We start from the raw sequence: 18,357 nt of genomic DNA, 5'->3' as shown, positions 1-18,357 counted from the left end.
ACTTTGTCACGCACCGGATACGAAGATTGCATTCCAGTCCCAAGCCACCCGACCACTCTTCAAACTGTATCTTCGCCACGATTACCACCGTCTCCGCAGTCAGGATCCACTCATGATCGCCAGAAACGGCAGGCACCGTTGCGGCGAAATGGAATGGTAGTATCGGATCGGTGCCGTAAGTGCACATGAAAGATAACTTATGACCTTTCGATTGAATGGACGAACATGGGATTGACATGCAGGGATGGTGGAGAACTGGCAACCGGCTGAGTACGCGTAACTCCGGATTTCCAGTACGATTTGAAATGGTTTGGAGCAAGCTTTCCAATGTCCTGCCTGCCATAGTGACCGACATGCATTGTACACTAGGCTGTCCTCAGATGCTTCGGCGGCCGCTTTGTTCATGTCCATTCTGGAATTGACTCTGGAGACGCCGTTTGCCTTGTTCAGACAGGCGATCCGTTCAAAGAAAGCGTTCCCAGTAACCTCGTAGTTCCAAGAGTGTACCAATGAACCTCAAGAAGGCGCCATACGTAGACTGATTCCATTCATCTGACGACTTGGCTAGGTCTGCAAGTTTTTGATACTGATCCAATAAGAGGGTTGAGAGAAGCTTTATCAGGGTAAAAATCGTAGAAGATTTCCCATATGTTGCTGGCATGAGTTCCCGCTTCATCATCTGCGAGCAGCGTCAAAAGCAAGACATTTCGAGTTACACACCAAAGTGAGTTTCAAACCGGGTTGAACATGCCACACACACTTCACGCTTACCGAGTACATCGGGCTCAGTATTGCAGCAAGTTGTATCAATTTTGGGACGAGCTATATTGAACAAATCAGTCATTCATAACTTCGTTTTAAGCTCATTCTCAAGACACTTCATGGTGGAGAACACGCTCCCTACACGTACCTGTGAAGAGCCGGAAGAGAGTCACACTGAACTTGCATCGCAATGAATTTGAGAACATCAGCATTCAAGGTTTGGGAAATGCAACGAACGCCTGTAGGCATAATTCGTTAGTCAATGATCCGACCACCTGGCTCCTCAAGATAAGCTATTTTGCCCTTGGCATACGTCGTTCGGGTGCGATATTTTCGTGTTCCCCAGTGACCCCCCTCACGGGAAGACACGTACTGCGGCGGCGTTCTTCCCCGAGGGTATGAACCACGACTCGATGATGTGACCAAACTTTTTTTCGATACATAAGCAGAGCAGCACTCACCATTTCTACCACATCATTCACTTCAAAACGTCTCATTTTCCTTTCTCTGCATGGCAAGGATCATCTCTTGATGATGTGTACGTCTGGATATGCCACTGATGGACACGCTTCTGAGATAGTTGGCTGTCATTTAAGTCTTGGGGTTCGGCCGGTCACGGCAGTTTTGCTCCTTGAGGCGGGGACTCCATTAAAAACACTCCTCCCTACCTATGATAGACGTGAAAGCCGTGACCTTGCTGCAGGTAGATAGAACTTGCCGGTGCAATTACAAGGCAGTTGGAGCCAGATACTGGACGAAGGGGAAAGAGTGACATGACAGTGGCAAATGCCAGATTAGGCTTCTTCCCTTCCGCGACGTCCGAAGAACTATATTGGCGCGTCAATTGTCATTTCTAGTTTTTTTTTTCTTAAAGTCAACGATGTACGGATCTGTCTTTCAACCACCACTGTGTCCTTCACAATGTCGACCATTCCAACCTCATTTCTCCATTCTCTGCCGCCGGCACCCCATGTCGACGTCTCGATGATCAAGGGCAATATCTCGAACGAGGAAAAACAACTTGGCGCCAATATTTTCTCCTATTTTGTGAATAGTCTGGAGGAATCCTATGGTGCTGAGGTCGGTAGACGGTTGCGCCTGGTCGAAATGAACATTTGGGGCCGGGATGCTAGCGGGACTGCGGCGCAAGGACAGACAATCTTTGAGATCGATGTCGAAAAAGGCGAGTCGTTCCTGTGAGGATAAACGGTCTGGTTACTCATTTACTTTTCTTTTCTTCCTAGACATGTGTAATGTTTTTGGAACCTTGCACGGGGCATGTGCCGCATATATCGTCGACCCGTACGTCCATTCGTACCCTCATATCTGGATTGGTATGCCTATGGGAAATACAAAGAAGAACCTAATAGGTATTACTTTTCCCGCCTGTCTTTTTGAGGCGTGGTCCAGAAAATGTCACGAAAAAAAACGCGTTGCTCTGTAATACGACGATTAAAGACGGCGGGAAAGGGCAGGACTTGTTAGAATTCTTTTTTTGCGCATCTGAATACCTACCGGTCCTGCAGGGGCTCGGGAATCTTACGGAAGGAAGACGCGACGGGGACTGGTCTTGTTTTATGAGATAACGCCAGTCCTGTTCAGGTCGCGCTTTCGCCGTATAAATCTACCGGCCCTGCAGCGTTACACCGTACATCAGTTTGCATCGTCTCACCGACCTTTTCCTAGGTGCTCTGTGTCCAGTTTGGTAGTTCTGGGCGCTGCCATTGGAGCTGATGGAACAGGCGTCTCGCAATCTCTCAACGTTATCTGGCACCAGCCGGCAAAAATGTGCGTGTCATTTTCTCCGAGTTGGAACCGGTTTCTTTTGCAGGAGAACATGACCCTTGAGGTCCATTCCTTTTTCCTTACAACGCTTTTCCGGTCCGTGATTAAATGTCCCTTTGGGCCGGGAAAGCTGTTAAGAAAACACTTAACCCTTTTGAGGTCTCGTCTTTTTAGGCTCGGAAACTCGTCTTCTCCCGTTCCTCGTGATTTCCCGATACTGATACTTTCGTCTAGGGGAACAACGCTCAGGGTGATCTCAACATCCGTATTCATTCATGGTCGAATTCGGACCGCTCGCTGCGAGGTTTGCTTGTGACAGTGATCTAGTGCTATCCAGTGCTTACTTTGTTCCCAGCTTTGGGACAAGGAAAGGGACAAATTGTACGTTTCCGCTGTTCATACGACTGTCAACAACATACGCCCCTCCCTGGCTAAATTATAAATCTTCGTTCGGCAAGGCGAAACTAATAATTATCGTACACTCCGGTTTGTTATGCTATCAGTTATCAATATCTGTTATAATTCCGTGATTCATGACGCGCTCCTCGACGACTAGATCATCTCCTGCACCCAGAACGGTCGATACAATTTGAAGTAAGGTCCAACCAAACCTTGACAATCTATCAACGTCAGTCCGCCCACGGTGGCCTCAATGTAGCCGGGATCTCCCAACTCATCAGTGCCGGATTTTGACCCCGGGCGACTTGTGCACGAGACACTCCTCGACCACTGCAACAGATGATGATTCCCATTAAGACTATCCTGTAGCATTCAACGCACTTGACGGCCCGTCTCCGTCCCTTACGGCCACTTCTCATGACTCTCAAATTGGCACTGCGACATGATAAGCAGCAATTTAATTCAGGCAGGCCGTCCCGAATGAATGCAAATGAAGGGTAGGACCGTAACAGCAGCCGCGGCGCTGCCAACGGGAACGTTCCTGGTGCACATCGAGATGATATCATAATACATCCGGACTGTATCCCTCCCTCACAAACATACAGTGAAGGTCGCGCTCAGCCGGGTCCTAATGTTACCCGATGCACCACTTTCCCGGCCCCGCCTCTCGTTCATTCCGGTCCGTACTGCACGGCGTACAGTCTATACGCGATTCTGGAGGACGGAAAGTGCTATGAAATCAACTGCCATATATTCAAACAACTGTCAGCGTATCGTTGGGAATGTTCCAAGCACGCCTAGACGCGCTTCCGAGTCGTAGCAAAGGAGATGGCACCCATCATTACGCGTTCTACATCCATCTTTGCTCCGTCCTTGTCTCTGCATGCATCCTGTTCAGCACTCTGACCATTCGTATAGATCACCGAGGCGGAAGAGGCGTTGATGGATAAGTGGGAGGCTGTGGAGAAGATGGTGGCGAGGTACAAGTTCCGGGAATCCGTACTGACCTCACATGGAAAGCGATCATTTACCATTAGGTAAGACGTTGATTCCCCTCAAAATGGGATTCCTCCTTGTGTTCACCACTCCCTGGATCACTGTTGGTTCTTTGTCTGTATAGTTACAGTATGCACTGCAACGCTAAACTTGGACCTTTCATACCGTCATTCCGCAGCCCGCCTGTCACTTCACAATGATGTTCGCAACAGTCGCACCAGGCTGCCGTACCATTGTATCGCAGCACTTTTTTGTTCTGAGCTTTTGAATAAGTACATACATGCAAGCGGACCGGGTGTTGCATGTCGTGATTTTCAATACATGTCTTCCAGAGTAAGTTCGGCATGCAATAGACCCTCACTTTTATCGTTCCACTGACCCATGTGTATAATAGTAGTCGAGCACAGCCCCAAGCTATCGGTGTTTAGCACGGCAGTACCCGACCAGAATGTGGAAAACATATGCGTTTGGCCTCTCGTTGTGTACTAGTCTCCATCCGGATAGTGAGCACCTACAACTAATCTCACAATCTCAGTGCGTGCTTGTGGCGCTGGTGGAGATCATCCGACGGAACATTTGCCTAATAACCCCATTTCGTTCCCTGCGAGCTACGTGGAACTGGTGTGGATTCATTAAAGCTCGACGACACCTAATTGATCGGATACTGGTGACATCACTTACTCAATCACTCATACGGAGGTTTATCAATGCAGGGGCTTTGGCGCGAGTTAGCCGGTCGGGTTACCCAGGCTATAAAGGAGACAGGTCAATCTAATATTCTACCTACCGTATTCCATAATATCGCCCTCTTTCTCCGATGTTGTCCTCCTCGTCCTCGTCCCTCCTCCTTCCTTCCAATGACATCTCTTCCATCGAAGGCAATGTCTCCCTCACGCAGAAGAAGCGTTGCGCCGAGATTTTTGCCCACTTCATAGGCCAGCCTGCCACGTCCTTCGGCGCAGCCATAGGACGTGACCTCAGACTAGCAGTGGTCAATGTATACGGACTCACAGATTCCACTGGGCGAAAAGAAGCTGAAACGGTGTGCGAAATCGAGGTTACGAGAGGTCTGTGCTTCCACGATGCCTGCCGCATCTTCACTCTGATCGTTTCCAAGACATGTGTAACGTCTATGGAACAATGCACGGCGGATGTGCCGCGTACTTGATTGACCCGTGAGTCATAGCGATGCTGGCGCTGAGGTGGTATGTATGTCTTCCTCATGTCCTCTTATCAGATGCTCTGTCTCTGCCCTCGTCGCCCTGGGGCTTGCCACTGGCACAGATGGTACTGGTGTATCACAATCAATGAATCTGATCTGGTATCGTCCAGCAGTGCAGTGTGTACCTTCCTGATAATCATGGTCCAGACACGCTCAGCTGATTCGGCACATCTTTCAGAGGAACACGATTGCGAATCGTATCGAATACCATATCGATGGACGGCCGCCTGCGTTCCTCCCGTACCGAAGTAGGGTGCTTCCCTGCTCATTTTATGACCATACATCAATTCAATTTCCCACAGATCCAAGACAGACTTAGTGGCGTCGTATACGTTTCGGCGGTCCATACCACCATGGCGTTGAATTCAAAGCCACCAACTGCTACTCAAGGGAAACTATAAGCAAGATCTTCCTATTACTTACTCTGGACCGAGAATACTCTATTGCCAACGCCCATCAGATTTATGTATATTTAGTTTTCCCGTAATCCATGACGCACGTAACTTATTGGCTGCCGTAAAAAATCAACGTCATTGCTAATCCTCATCTACCTTTGATCGTCCTGCTCCCTGTGCCCAAGCAACAGCATCTCGTCTCCCCTTCGTAACGTCCACCCCAAACCATATTACCAACGAAGCACACGTGCACAAAGCGAACAAGAACGGGAACCCCATCCAGTTGTTTCCAGTATTATCGATAATCGCTTGAATGACGTTGGGTCCGATCATAGAAGACGCTCGATTGGATAGACCGAAGAGGCCAAAGAACTGCACCATCATCACTATACTAGCGAGATCATCACCGGGACCGGGAAACGACGCGCACCATGTTATCGAATCCGGGTGGAGTTAGCTCGGCCATCATCGTTTGCGAAAAAGCATAGTACGGGGCTTGGAATAAACCGAAAACGATGTTATAGAACCTGGATCATCAGATCAGGCATGAGATGGACTGGTTGTAACATGTGCACACAGAGAGAGATAATCGCACCAGAATTCCCAAGCATTGTGAAATCTAATTTGAATAACCCGCAACTTCGTCAGCAACTGGAAGGTTACTATGCATGACATGGACTTCACCCTATCGCCTCAGTCCAAATGCCTATCATACCCCACAACGGTATGAGAATGGTCACCGCATTCGTCACAACAAACTAGTATTGCTAAAACGGATGGATGTATCGCACTAAACAAGTCCGACGTACCATTCTCTTAGTGCTGATCTTCCAGTATCTCTGAATATACCAGAAGCCCAACGTGCTAGATGTTGATGTAATCGCCTGCGCCAGTCCAAGGTATGTATTCTGCAGGAAACTAAAGGAGAATTTCTCATTTTGACAGATCGATACCAAGGTCCCAGTTGTATTAAGACCCTGGACGATGCGGAGAAATGTCAGATAAATATAGCGGTAGCACAAGGTGGGTGGTACCTACATCAGCCAATAGAAAGAAAGCGAAGAGGTATATGAACGTGTAGGGCAGTTTCCTGTATTGCTTCATGGCTTGCCATATCTACATAGAATCATAGGGGGGATCGTGTTCAGCAGAATATCCAAGGTGGACAAACCTGTTTCCAGCCAATCGTAAAGTAGTGTTCTCCTTTGGGAACTGGTGGTCCTGGACGAGGTTGCTGGAATATAACTGTTTACGGTCACAAGGCTGATAGAATTCGGCATTTGTGTGATATACGCACACCACCAGATGCCAATGAGGACCCAGTACCCATTTGTCCTATGATCCGAATGAACAAGCCCACACCGCGCCAATACCAGAGGAAAGGTGCACATACAGGACCAAGGTATAGTTATCGACCTTTGGATTATTGGCGAGAGGAATCAAAACGGAAAGATTCAGACACAGTATAACCACATATCCGATGTTGCTATGAGTCTGGAAATATCGTTTGAACGTCAAGTCATGGCAGAGCGGCTCGTTCTGACCGTGCTGATGTTACTGATTCGGTTCTTCTCCATGCTTTCCTCCCTCTCGTACTCTTCCAAAGCGATAGTACCAGCATCCAACTTTTCGCGTAGCTCACGAGCATGGGCTGTGTTACGTGCCAGGCGGGGGAAAGCGGCGGCGTAGAAAACAAGGGTTGCACCATAAGAGATAAATCCGATCATGTACAGAGCCATAGCCACACCCCATCGCGAAGGATCTATTACAAACACCAATTCAGACCGCGCCTGGCAATTCAACGGGTGAAGGCTAACGCTCACCCGTGAGACTCATGCTTGCAAATTGGGCAGCCCAGCAAGTGCAAGTAATCACAAACAGGAGCCAGCGACCAAAAGTTCCGTAATCCGCGGCTGAGCCGATTGTAGTGAATATCATAGTCATGACCTGAGCGAAAACATAAATCAAGATCTCTCATTGAATACAGATAGAAACGCGGCGACGCACGGAGAAGCTGACACCATTCGCTACCAGAACCACACTTGACACTGCCTTGGTTCCTCCTCCTCCTACCCCCCAAGGTACAACGCATTGTCCCGAAGCATCAGCCGCATCACACGAAGAACCAGGGCCCTTGACAGGATCATAACCAGCAGCATTCGCTAGCGACTGAAATAGTGTCATAGAGTACCCAAGGGGACCAACACCCTGCACCAGGGAATCGGTCAAATTAATTAAAATTCCTTGCGACAATCAAATAAAAATAAAAATAAAATACGTTATCACCATTATAATACACTGGCAGGAAAGACCCAATCAAAACCGATAAAGAGAGCAGCGAGAAGATAACATACGATAATAACTCCATAGTTCGCGTCGTGTCACGATGGGTTCGTTGTTGTTGATCGAGGACACGAATTGGATGCTCTTGCTCGCGTGCTTACCTGCCGCCTCTTCCTCAATATCGGAAGCGTCCTTTCCGGCAAGATCCTGGGCGTAGCAGTCATCAGGAACCTCAGGCTTTCCATCATCCGAGATCTCGTTCGTCACTAGTGCTGTAGACTGCTGAGGCATTTTGCTCAAGGCGTGAGGGGGGAGAAGAAGCGAGTAGAATGGCTGATAGCATGCTTTAAAAGAAGCAATGGTTCCTCGTGATACCGCTGGAGTTATCATAGTGGCGATCCAGTGGCCCTTCGACTAGATAAGAACGCCGCAGAATTCCCATTCAGCGACCAGAAGATCATTGTGAAGAATGAGATTGGTGGTGGACGATATATGAAGTCGGAGACTTCCACAAGGACAAGAAGGTTGACTCCAAGGATGGGTCGCTTTCATCTCTTTCCCGGACCGGTCTGCCGGGCCCAAGGGCAGGCAGCGAAGTTGATCTCATCATCGTGGGGGGTGGGATAAACGGTTTCCCATACCCGTCTGTTTTGATAACGTTCATCATGATTGAACCTTAACAACACTAAATATGAATCCTACAACAAATAAGTAAAGTATGTAATGATATAAGGAGAAAGTGATTACAAAGAAAGTGAGTGAGTGTATGGCACAAAACATTGTCCGAAGAGAATATTAAGACACGAATGAAAACGTGAGATAAAAAACCGAAAAAAAGCGTACTATTTCCCCTTAGGTCCAAAGCTCGATCAGATTGCCGTCCATAGTGGAGATGGAGAAGAGCCAATAAAGCCCGTAGCCGAAACAGACCCGCCGCTAGACATAGACCCTCTGACGCTTTGCGCCAGAGCCTTACGCTTATCCTCCCAACCTCTCAGGGCTCTCAGCAATTGCACTATCTTCTCCGGCTTGCCCTGTCGAACATCGTTTATGCTAATACTCCCCATCTTCACGTCGTTATCCAACATGAAATCAAAGAGACGGAAAAGTCCATCGATTTTATCGTCGTTCAAGTCCACGGGGAAGGCTGAATCGGGAACGGGAGGTGTTACCGGTCGACCCTTGATAGACTCTGCGATGCGGAATAGATGAAGACCACCGCAAATCGACTCTGTCGCATTGATTTGCAATGTCGAAGGAAGGTGAGAGTTGGCCCATTCGACAAGGTCGCTGTCCATAGACGTCATCTAAAGATCCCATCAGATCATCTTTGCAGGATGCTGTGAAAAAGAGTCATACCGTGGAAAGGAGAGAATTCTTCCTTCGCGAAGGCCTCGGAGGTGCAGTCTTAGTTATTGCATCTATCGTATCAGCGCCGAGGTCCACAGACTGGTCGCTGAAGAACGATTCCAACCGTGTCCGCTCTTCCCTTGCATTGTCGCTTGACGGCAGACCCATCAAGACACGGGCATCACGGCTTGACAGCTGATTAGGATTGTCTCGTCGAAGTGCTTTCTGAGTAGCTTCTCGGGCTGTAGGCGAAGGCGGTCGTGGAGCAGGGTTCATAGCTTGGGCAACCATCAGAGGGATTGTAGGGATATTGCACGAGGAAATGACAGGTTCTGGGATGACTATGTCAGTAATAAATTAACGTCCATTGTTGATTTTCTTACGAGTATAGTCTCGTGCAATAGTAGCCTTCATGATAGCCTTCATCCAGTCCCTGATGATGACCTTCTCATCGGAACTGAAGAAGTGCATCTTGTCGTCCTCATGCTCGATGCGGAACCCATACTTGCCAGGGTTCACATTTTCATCAACAGTGACCCGATAGCCAATGATATTGATATATCCTTTGATCTTGGTTTCCTATAAAGTGAATCTCGTGTCATGAGCAGAACCAAAGCCACCATAGAATAAATGCTCACCGAAGGACTGTTACTTCTCAAGTAGTACAGATGGGGACCTTTGAGAACAAAGTAACGTAGCTTCCAGCTGTTGTAACGATCTCCTCTCTTGCGCATCCACCCAGTATGATCAGCCTCGCCGATGTGTTCCAAGATGCTTTGCCCAGGCTTCAGCTGGCCAACAGGGCCATCGCTCTGGGATAGTTCGGTGGATACAGGATACGATCCAGGGTAAGACGCCGTTCGCTTGCGAAGGGTGGCATGCTCTGTACGTCCTTCCTTCGATTCCCTCTGCTCTTTATCAACTAGCCTCTCCCCTGAACCCTCCTTCGGCTCCTTGGAGACTTTGGGAGCGCCGGGAGTCGACGGTCGCCCAGAAGAGGAAGTTTTCCGACTACTTGTGCTATATAGTCTTGGAAGATGGAATGATGATCCCTTTTCAGGGGTATCGTCGCCGCTGTGACAAAAGAAACGTCAATCATCGTAATGGGAATAAAGCAGAGAGACACGCACGAATACTTCGGAGGAGGTTTACGACTCTTGCCAAGTGTAGCACTGAGTGAACCGGCAAACAAACTAAGCCGTTCACCAGACTTGCCAACATCGACACTCCGCTGTTTTCGTCCATGGCGCGCAATATCCTTGTCCTTATCCTTGTCTTTGGTTTTGTCCTTCGCTTTATCCTTCTCCTTCTCCGCATAAATAGACAAAGCGGGAGATGACGGCGATATCCCATCCTTCGATGTCCGGGAACCAGAATCTTTTCCAGAATTTTCCGAGTCATGAGAACGACCAAACAACCTCCTTCGTACAGAACGGGCAGAAAGACCTTCGCCCTGAAACATTACACGATGAGCATCAATCAAATAGGATGAGTTGTATGACCAACCTCAGTAAGCGCAGCGCGTTCTTCCCGCTCTTCTTCCACTTCCTCAGGGATATCCCCAACAGCTTTGATAGACGCGTCCATTGCACCATCGCTTGGCGATAATGACAGCTGAGACGGTCTTGATTTCTATGAAACAGAAACATGTTTAGTAAACTAGCTCCAGAGACTTATGGCAATCGACTCACGGGCGCCTTTCCATTAGTAGCGGACATAGTGAGCCCTACAGGCTCTGGCTCGGGATCTAGGGTCGATGGAGGTGAAACCGGAGTATCTGCCGTATGGGGTGCACTCTCTGGGCTGATGAGAGCCGCGAATCCATTAATCGAACTTTGCACGCTATGTGAGTACCTGGTTGAGCCAGGGTAAGAATGGTGTGACTGAGACTGGGACTGGTTCCTAGAGTGACTTTGGCCATCGGCATATGTCGCAGGGGACTGTGTGAAGAGGTGAGGTGAAGGCTGATCTGGGTGGTCGGAATAGACGATGGATGGTGGTCGACGAAGGTCCGTGATAGCATTGGCAATTCTCATGCGTTTGCCGAACGCCATAATACCGATCTCCGTTTTGAGGAGATTGACGTCTAGCTCGAGTAGGACATCACCAGTGATTTCTTGCTCTACAGACGGTGTGAGCTGAGCTGTGGACGGGACACATCAGGACAGACATACCGGTGAATTTTTCACAAACATCCTGGTCAAAGCCTTTATTTTTCAACCAGTCAACGACTTCGTCCAGAGACCATTCGGACGGATGATTCTTCTCCTTTTTGTCCACTGGAGTTGGTATTGTCGATACTGTTGCCGACAGCAGGGAGTCATTTCCTGGTGCGCTATGAGATGGAGAAGCAGGCGAAGAGCCTATACTGCTATGTTTAGACTGAGTCGTTGTCGTCGCGTTTGTAGCTACAACTGACGATGGCAATGCGGCTACGGCATCAATTACTGGCGTATTGGCACTATTTGTGTCTGGAGGAGATTGAGGCATGGGGACGGCAGCTGCTTGAGCCAGAGTGACAGACTTGGGAGAAGTGGGCTGGGATTCATTGGGAGGAGTCATGACTCGCTCTGGCTGCGCCGCAAAGTTGATACGTGTAGCTGTAGCTGGTTGCATCTCTGCTTCGTCACACTCTGATGGAGAGAAGTGCGTCGAGCTGCGAGGGGAATGCGATGCTCGGTCGCCTAGAGTTTTGTCGTCGTTAGGGAAGAGAGAGTGGCCTGGGACAGACTCTACATCTTCATCCTCTTCCGGTATGTACGAGTGCCTCCTTTGACCCTGGAGACCCGCTGGAGGCGTATAGTCGTGCTCATCCTCTTCATCTTCACTCTCGTCGCTAAGCTCCACGGGAATGGGAGGAGCGTAAGTCCGGTTACTGCTCGAGCGGCTCATGCCGATCATTTCTAACCGTTCAGCATCCTCTACTGCTTGCCTCGCTTTCTCCGCCAACTTCCGTCTAGCACCTTTATGCCAGCCCTCCCCCTCATCACCAGCAGCGTCGGCGTCGCTCATGTCAAAATCTGTATCTTCCTCGGTGTCCCGACCTCCATGAGAACTAGCGAAACTGAAGCTCTGCGCACCGTCTGTGTCATCTGCTGTCCCGCTTCCTCTGCCAAGTTGCTCAATGGCCTTCTGAACGTCTGTCATGGTTGCTTTCATGACTTCACCGTCGCCATTAGTTCCAACGGTTTCTTGGTCATTAAGAAATATAGCAGGAGGCGGCTGGGGCGACTCTATCTCCGGCTCTTCGTGTAGAGGCTGCAGGGGCGTTTTCACGGTGGTATCTGGGTCCACTGGAAGTGAAGAGGAGGACGCAATACCGACAGCGACGGTAGGCTCTGTAGGCGAAGTATAAGTCTGAGGGAACAGACCCTTCTTTCCAGATCCATTGAGGCCCTTAGTAACGACAAGTGAGTATGTGGTCTGAGCCATGGGAAAGAGAAAGCGGGGTGAGAATGCGAAACGCCGGTCTGATATACATGCTCTGCCAAGGGCAGGTGTCTCAGGCCTCTGAAAACGTCTTTCCGGCATATGAATATAACATAACGATCACTCACCGTCCACCATCCATCGCCGTATGCATCATCCTTCTCTACGACCTCAATCCGCTCCCCAGCCCGAAAGGGTACCTCGTCCTCGTTTTCGGGAATGAAGTCATGCAGAGCGTAGACGTATTCGCGCATGAAGCCTATTTGAACCAAGGGGTAGTGTAGATGGTGTATGTAAGGCCTTCCGCCCTAGGATGAGGTAGCACAGATTAGGGAGAAAAAGTTTCCTCGACCTGGGTCCCGGGAAGAATTGCTATCAGTAGCTGGGGTAAATGACGGCAGAAAGGTGACCGCTCTATACGGCAAGGTATAGTTGGATAAGTGCAGCGGCACACCAAGACGACTCCGAGGACGATGAGCGTAGAAAGGAAAAAGCGAATGAACCCGCGGCAACACGGGCTATAGGTGTGGCCATTACGTAAATATCTCTCTCAGTGTGACCACTGATGTTAGTTCCCCACTAGTGCCCACACGGTCAACATTTATGTCTTAGCATTTTTGTGTACGTGGATACAATACAGGCTCAGCTGCTTTGAAAAATATGGAATTTTTTGAACCCAAGCAAAATTGAAATGATTATTTATGTATTCCGAATGCGATGTATCTGATCACACCAACACTGTTCTTTTCATCAATGTTCCCCTGCATCACGATCCGGTTTTCGCTAAGTTTCATATCGCCTACACTCTAGTAATCCTCCCTGAGGTGATGAGTAGCTTGACAACAGTTAAAAAGGTAGACATGGGGATGCTTCGAAAGCTCCTCGACGGACCCTCAACGTGAGTACCTCGGAGGGAAGAGTGGAGTCGGCCAATATTCAGGAAATAGAGAGGGCCTGTAGAGCGCATAACGATCAAAAAGGAATCGATTACAAGGCTTGCATTCTATAAATCACTGCAAATAACTGTGACTGCGTGAGAGGACCGATATGAGATACATTGCGACGACGACCAATTAGGCATACAACTGTGTTTTGAATCCCGAATTACCGCCCACCGCGAAGGGCAAGGACCAGATGCAGCACTGATCCCGGTGCAATGTTAAACTCCCTCGCGGTCTTGTCATCGGCCCTACAGAACTCGTATCAACGATGAGATCTAATGAGAGTAACCCAATATCGTACATTTGACGGCCACTAAAAATCAATCGCTGCTGTGGCGGAGGGACACCAGATTGCTCCTCAACTTTCTCCTTGATTCGTGTGATCTTGACGCGACGCTCTTATAAGCCCCTTCTGCGCAAATGGACGGCGAGATAGTCAACCTGCCTTGTCATCCAGGTCAATATCTAGCTCGATCTGAATACCCAAGAATAAGAATGTTGGTCAGTGGCGTGGAATTTACTGGTACCTCCTTTCCCGTCAAGGTCTGAGACAACATGTCAGTAATATAAATGAACTTCGGACGCGATATTCTGACCTTGACTTTGATTAACATCGTGAGGAATCGAGCTGGAAAGGTATGGTCGTGTCTAGGTAGATGGTTAGGAAGCGAATGATGCCGAGCGGCACCGGCAGACTCATTTAAATTCAGACGGAAGACCAAACAAATATGTGACCGGACCATGCGTATGTGACATAAGTACGCTTGCCGCAAGTGCCGCAGTTATTACTCGGATATGCCTGGTTTTGGGCTCATTTCAATGATTTCATGTAATGGAATATTTGCACATTGATACGCCATGCATTTAACTTTCTGTAAAAAGAGAAACAAGCAATATTTACGCGGTTGGCTTCAAGGGACTGACCGCCGTGAATATGATGGCTGAGTCATACCTTCTTACCATTTGCAGCCATCATAGCCACAGTTACCGGTACCGGAACGCGAACTATCCGTAATACGTATCGTGTCCCAGCAACGCCCAACACCAACCTGACTTCCTTATTCGTTCCATCAGTTTCGATAGCTCCTGTCATGCAAGGACCACAAACACAAGACTTCCAGCCTCTCTACTATGTGTTGCTCCCACTTCAGGCTCCGTGACGCTTGGAAGATATTTTCCAACAGCTTCTGAGCGATCCGGGTGTGGCTGATGTTTCCTTGATATCGAATTTCTCGCGCCCACCCTTATATCAAGGTCATGGGTCACCTATGTCTGCTGTCAATTCCAACCTTCTCCCCGGACATTTTCCGAACTAGAACTCACTTTCTGAGGACCTTCCTGCGCAGGAACATGCAGTGAACTACCCATCAAGTTCGTATTCATTGCTTTTTTACAACACGGATCGATTACCCCACTGGAGATTCCCCATACAGTCACCACTGTTCGCTCAAGATAATGCCGATGCGGTTCAGAAACGGAGAATTTCACTCTCACCTGGCGTCCTTGCTAAGCGCATGTTACGGCAAATCTCTGGAGAAACATGTCAGTCGTGGGCCCATACATCTATGTTTGAAGCGGACCTTTATAACCTATAACGCACCCTTCCGAGTCTACTAAGGTTTCATCTGCCTTCGTCTTTCTTCACCAGCTCTGATGGTTCCACGGGATACCAGTAAGGATGTCGCAGACTCAGTATCTCGCTTCGCAGCACAGGACAAGACACCATGGTATCGAAAACCAAACCTACGCCTTCTATACTTGCTTCTGTTTCCAGCCTGTATCGGGGTAGAGATGACTAGTGGGTAAGAGGAGCAGCTATGTATTTCTTCACTGCTTTGAAAGTTGACTGTCAGATTCGATTCTTCAATGATGAATGGCCTACAAGCTGTGGACTCCTGGGATACCTGTGCACATCAAGCATTATTCTCCTCAGAATGAAAGCATCGCTGACATCGATCATAGTCTATCACTCTCCTCGATCGACGCTTCTTGGTCTAATGTCAGCAATTTATTCCCTTGGTGCCATCGCTGTACTTCTGTTCGTTCCCTATGTCACCGATCACTTGGGACGGCGGTGGGCAATTGTCTTTGGAAGTGTCCTCATGATAGTCGGCGCTGCCCTCCAGACGGCATCCCAGAACTGTACGTCTGACTTCTTCTCCTCCAAAGTTTGTTTAATTGACTCTGTTCCGACCAAAAGTCGCTATGTTCGTATGCTCTCGTCTTGTATTGGGCTTTGGTATTCCATTCGTGATCGTAGCCGCTTCATCCCTCATCGGAGGTACGCATAAGCTAGCCACGTCTGAGCATACGATTCACATAACACTACTCCAGAGCTGTCACACCCTAAGGAGCGCGCTGTTCTTGGCTCCCTTTTCAGCTCTTGCTGGTTTATAGGTACGTCGCTCATCGTCTTCTCCTGCCGCCTTGTCTTATTCTATCTTAAGGGTCGATCGTTGCCGCTGGTATTACGCTTGGCACGTTCAACATGGACAGCAACTGGGGGTAGCGTATTCCGTCGCTCGTTCAACTCGTTCCCAGTCTGATGCAGATTACCTTCATCTTCATTCCAGACTCCCCAAGATAGCTCATTTCCAAAGGCAGAGGCGAAGAAGCGTATGCGTCCCTCGTCAAATATCACGCCGAAGGCGACGTTGACTCCGAGTTCGTAAAAGCCGCATACGCCCAGATTGAGAAGACTTTGGCGTTAGAAAGGGAAACGGCCAAAACGAGCTGGTTGGAGCTGGTTGCTACTTCTGGCATGAGGAAACGCCTTATAATCGGCTCTTTACTGCGACTCTTTACTCAGTGGAGTGGTAACGGTCTAACATCGTGCATGATACCAATTGATTATAATCTTGCCTAACATGAAAATCAGATACTACCTGGCTCGAATCCTGGACAACGTCGACGTGACAGACAACCGTACGAAGGATCTCATCAACCTGGCGAACACATACTGGAGCTTTTCAACGGCACACTATTTAAGCGGAGGACCGTATACCCGGTATGTATACACCTCACCCAATCGCATGTCTGATCGTTACCACCCCAGGCGGGTATTACATCTATCCTTTTCATATTCACGGGATGGACAGTGGCTAGTGCAAATTACACTCGGACCGAGAGCCACGGGTCCTCGATCGCTGTCATCGCCTATGTCTCATTCTTCCAGCAAAGCAATCTCGCTAACCACTTCGATAGGTTTATCTTCCTCTATAGTCCGGCCTACAACATGGCCTTCAACGCATTGACATACAGTGAGCCCGTCCAATGCATGCACTGCCACGTTCTGACTCTTAACATCTCCAGCGTTCCTCGTCGAGCTGTTCCCTTTCCACGTCCGAGCCAAAGGGATCACTGTGTTCCAATGGTTCAGCCGTACGGCTGGATTTTTCAACCAGTTCGTTAACCCAATTGGAATAGCTAACGCCGGTACGTATCCCGAGTCTTGGATTTGACGGCGTGGTATGAATATACTTCCACAGGTTGGAAATACTATCTCAGGTTGCTCAGGCTCTACTGTACGAATGACCAGTGCTGACACAGACATGCATGCAGCTGTGTCATCTGGATTTTCATCGAGGTGCTCGTCGTTTTCTTTCTCTTCCCCGAGACGTCCCACAAGATACTCGAAATCGCGGGCCTTGCATCATTAAAGACGTGGAAATGATGCATTACTTCAGTGTATATGCACCATCCCCATTTTACCTTCTTGTTCATTCGGCTTCTTTTCTTCGTGTAGATCCTCTTCGACGCACTTATTTTGCTCTTGTTGAATGTCGCTTTCGTAGAATAAGGCAAGATTTAGCGCCGTCGATATTGCAAACGACCACCAAACGCTCACGAAAAGACAATTCCTCTAAATATACATAAATCTGATGGGCGTTGGCAATAGAGTATTCTCGGTCCAGAGTAAGTAATAGGAAGATCTTGCTTGTAGTTTCCCTTGAGTAGCAGTTGGAGATCCCCGGCTACATTGAGGCCACCGTAGGCGGACTGACATTGATAGATTGTCAAGGTTTGGTTGGACCTTACTTCAAATTGTATCGACTGTTCTGGGTGCAGGGGACGATCTAGTCGTCGAGGAGCGCGTCATGAATTACGGAATTATAACAGATATTGATAACTGATAGCATAACAAACCGGAGTGTACGATAATTACTAGTTTCGCCTTGCCGAACGAAGATTTATAATTTAACCAGGGAGGGGCGTATGTTGTTGACAGTCGTATGAACAGCGGAAACGTACAATTTGTCCCTTTCCTTGTCCCAAAGCTGGGAACAAAGTAAGCACTGGATAGCACTAGATCATTGTCACAAGCAAACCTCGCAGCGAGCGGTCCGAATTCGACCATGAATGAATACGGATGTTGAGATCACCCTGAGTGTTGTTCCCCTAGACGAAAGTATCAGTATCTGGAAATCACGAGGAACGGGAGAAGACGAGTTTCCGAGCCTAAAAGATGAGACCTCAAAAAGGTTAAGTGTTTTCTCAACAGCTTTCCTGGTCCAAAGAGACATTTAATCATGGAAAAATGTTGTAAGGGAAAAGGAGTGGACCTCAAGGGTCATGTTCTCCTGCAAAAGAAACTGGTTCCAACTCAGAGAAAATGTGTTATGAGTCATTCCACAGCCTGATACTTTTACCTGATGTTTTTCCATTTAAAGAGTTTGAACCTCTGCCACCTGTAGTGCCTTGTGTTACAAATATCTCAAAAACTCAAAAGAGTGTTCTTCAGACACTGCTCTCTTATTCTCAGACTAGAGCACAATTCAAAACCTCTTATTAAATC

General features: G+C 48.5%; 8 protein-coding genes across 8 annotated transcripts; 3 read left to right on the top strand and 5 right to left on the bottom strand.

The window, feature by feature from the left end:
- Positions 1-463: 463 nt before the first annotated feature.
- On the bottom strand, positions 464-1,489 carry BT62DRAFT_993361 (uncharacterized protein; the record flags this gene model as incomplete). Its single annotated transcript, XM_043190401.1, has 5 exons — positions 1,224-1,489; positions 1,136-1,189; positions 911-941; positions 761-822; positions 464-679 (listed from the first exon to the last, which is right to left on the bottom strand). The coding sequence occupies exons 1-5, from the start codon at positions 1,257-1,259 to the stop codon at positions 464-466; spliced, it is 399 nt and encodes a 132-aa protein (XP_043041248.1). The 5' UTR covers positions 1,260-1,489.
- Positions 1,490-1,647: 158 nt separating this feature from the next.
- BT62DRAFT_930775 (uncharacterized protein) lies at positions 1,648-3,034 on the top strand. The gene is made up of 5 exons (XM_043186001.1): positions 1,648-1,945; positions 2,007-2,064; positions 2,449-2,550; positions 2,782-2,851; positions 2,903-3,034. The coding sequence occupies exons 1-5, from the start codon at positions 1,684-1,686 to the stop codon at positions 2,987-2,989; spliced, it is 579 nt and encodes a 192-aa protein (XP_043041247.1). The 5' UTR covers positions 1,648-1,683; the 3' UTR covers positions 2,990-3,034.
- A 49-nt stretch (positions 3,035-3,083) lies between these two features.
- On the bottom strand, positions 3,084-3,628 carry BT62DRAFT_790822 (uncharacterized protein). The gene has a single exon (XM_043182299.1). The coding sequence runs from the start codon at positions 3,510-3,512 to the stop codon at positions 3,177-3,179; it is 336 nt and encodes a 111-aa protein (XP_043041246.1). The 5' UTR covers positions 3,513-3,628; the 3' UTR covers positions 3,084-3,176.
- Positions 3,629-4,581: 953 nt separating this feature from the next.
- On the top strand, positions 4,582-5,633 carry BT62DRAFT_790779 (uncharacterized protein). Its single transcript, XM_043182298.1, has 5 exons — positions 4,582-5,009; positions 5,060-5,117; positions 5,180-5,281; positions 5,343-5,412; positions 5,467-5,633. Exons 1-5 carry the CDS (start codon positions 4,760-4,762, stop codon positions 5,563-5,565), a joined length of 579 nt encoding a protein of 192 aa, XP_043041245.1. The 5' UTR covers positions 4,582-4,759; the 3' UTR covers positions 5,566-5,633.
- A 67-nt stretch (positions 5,634-5,700) lies between these two features.
- Positions 5,701-8,133, bottom strand: BT62DRAFT_966807 (uncharacterized protein; the record flags this gene model as incomplete). Its single annotated transcript, XM_043188834.1, has 14 exons — positions 5,701-5,931; positions 5,990-6,086; positions 6,155-6,178; positions 6,244-6,317; positions 6,369-6,536; positions 6,598-6,675; positions 6,731-6,804; positions 6,857-6,894; positions 6,953-7,053; positions 7,104-7,321; positions 7,383-7,506; positions 7,567-7,767; positions 7,838-7,857; positions 7,914-8,133. The coding sequence occupies 14 exons, from the start codon at positions 8,131-8,133 to the stop codon at positions 5,701-5,703; spliced, it is 1,668 nt and encodes a 555-aa protein (XP_043041244.1).
- Positions 8,134-8,497: 364 nt separating this feature from the next.
- Positions 8,498-13,144, bottom strand: BT62DRAFT_947894 (uncharacterized protein). Its single transcript, XM_043188043.1, has 9 exons — positions 12,750-13,144; positions 11,367-12,588; positions 10,884-11,314; positions 10,699-10,824; positions 10,323-10,645; positions 9,831-10,266; positions 9,576-9,771; positions 9,202-9,524; positions 8,498-9,149 (listed from the first exon to the last, which is right to left on the bottom strand). Exons 1-9 carry the CDS (start codon positions 12,873-12,875, stop codon positions 8,712-8,714), a joined length of 3,621 nt encoding a protein of 1,206 aa, XP_043041243.1. The 5' UTR covers positions 12,876-13,144; the 3' UTR covers positions 8,498-8,711.
- A 126-nt stretch (positions 13,145-13,270) lies between these two features.
- BT62DRAFT_986472 (ubiquitin) lies at positions 13,271-14,221 on the bottom strand. Its single transcript, XM_043190005.1, has 6 exons — positions 14,159-14,221; positions 14,090-14,107; positions 14,008-14,037; positions 13,864-13,946; positions 13,705-13,810; positions 13,271-13,650 (listed from the first exon to the last, which is right to left on the bottom strand). Exons 1-5 carry the CDS (start codon positions 14,174-14,176, stop codon positions 13,726-13,728), a joined length of 234 nt encoding a protein of 77 aa, XP_043041242.1. The 5' UTR covers positions 14,177-14,221; the 3' UTR covers positions 13,271-13,650; positions 13,705-13,725.
- Positions 14,222-15,215: 994 nt separating this feature from the next.
- BT62DRAFT_980197 (MFS general substrate transporter) lies at positions 15,216-17,235 on the top strand (the record flags this gene model as incomplete). The annotated part of the gene is made up of 13 exons (XM_043189491.1): positions 15,216-15,364; positions 15,416-15,468; positions 15,525-15,704; positions 15,763-15,843; positions 15,897-15,959; positions 16,010-16,067; positions 16,167-16,394; positions 16,441-16,573; positions 16,618-16,697; positions 16,767-16,822; positions 16,875-16,997; positions 17,051-17,069; positions 17,124-17,235. The coding sequence occupies 13 exons, from the start codon at positions 15,216-15,218 to the stop codon at positions 17,233-17,235; spliced, it is 1,335 nt and encodes a 444-aa protein (XP_043041241.1).
- Between the last annotated feature and the right edge of the window lie 1,122 nt (positions 17,236-18,357).

The sequence above is a fragment of the Guyanagaster necrorhizus genome, assembly GCF_019112545.1.
Source record: "Guyanagaster necrorhizus MCA 3950 unplaced genomic scaffold BT62scaffold_9, whole genome shotgun sequence".
NCBI lineage: Eukaryota > Fungi > Basidiomycota > Agaricomycetes > Agaricales > Physalacriaceae > Guyanagaster > Guyanagaster necrorhizus.
Note: the sequence above shows the minus strand (reverse complement) of the source record. Positions and strands in the feature narration are given on the sequence as shown.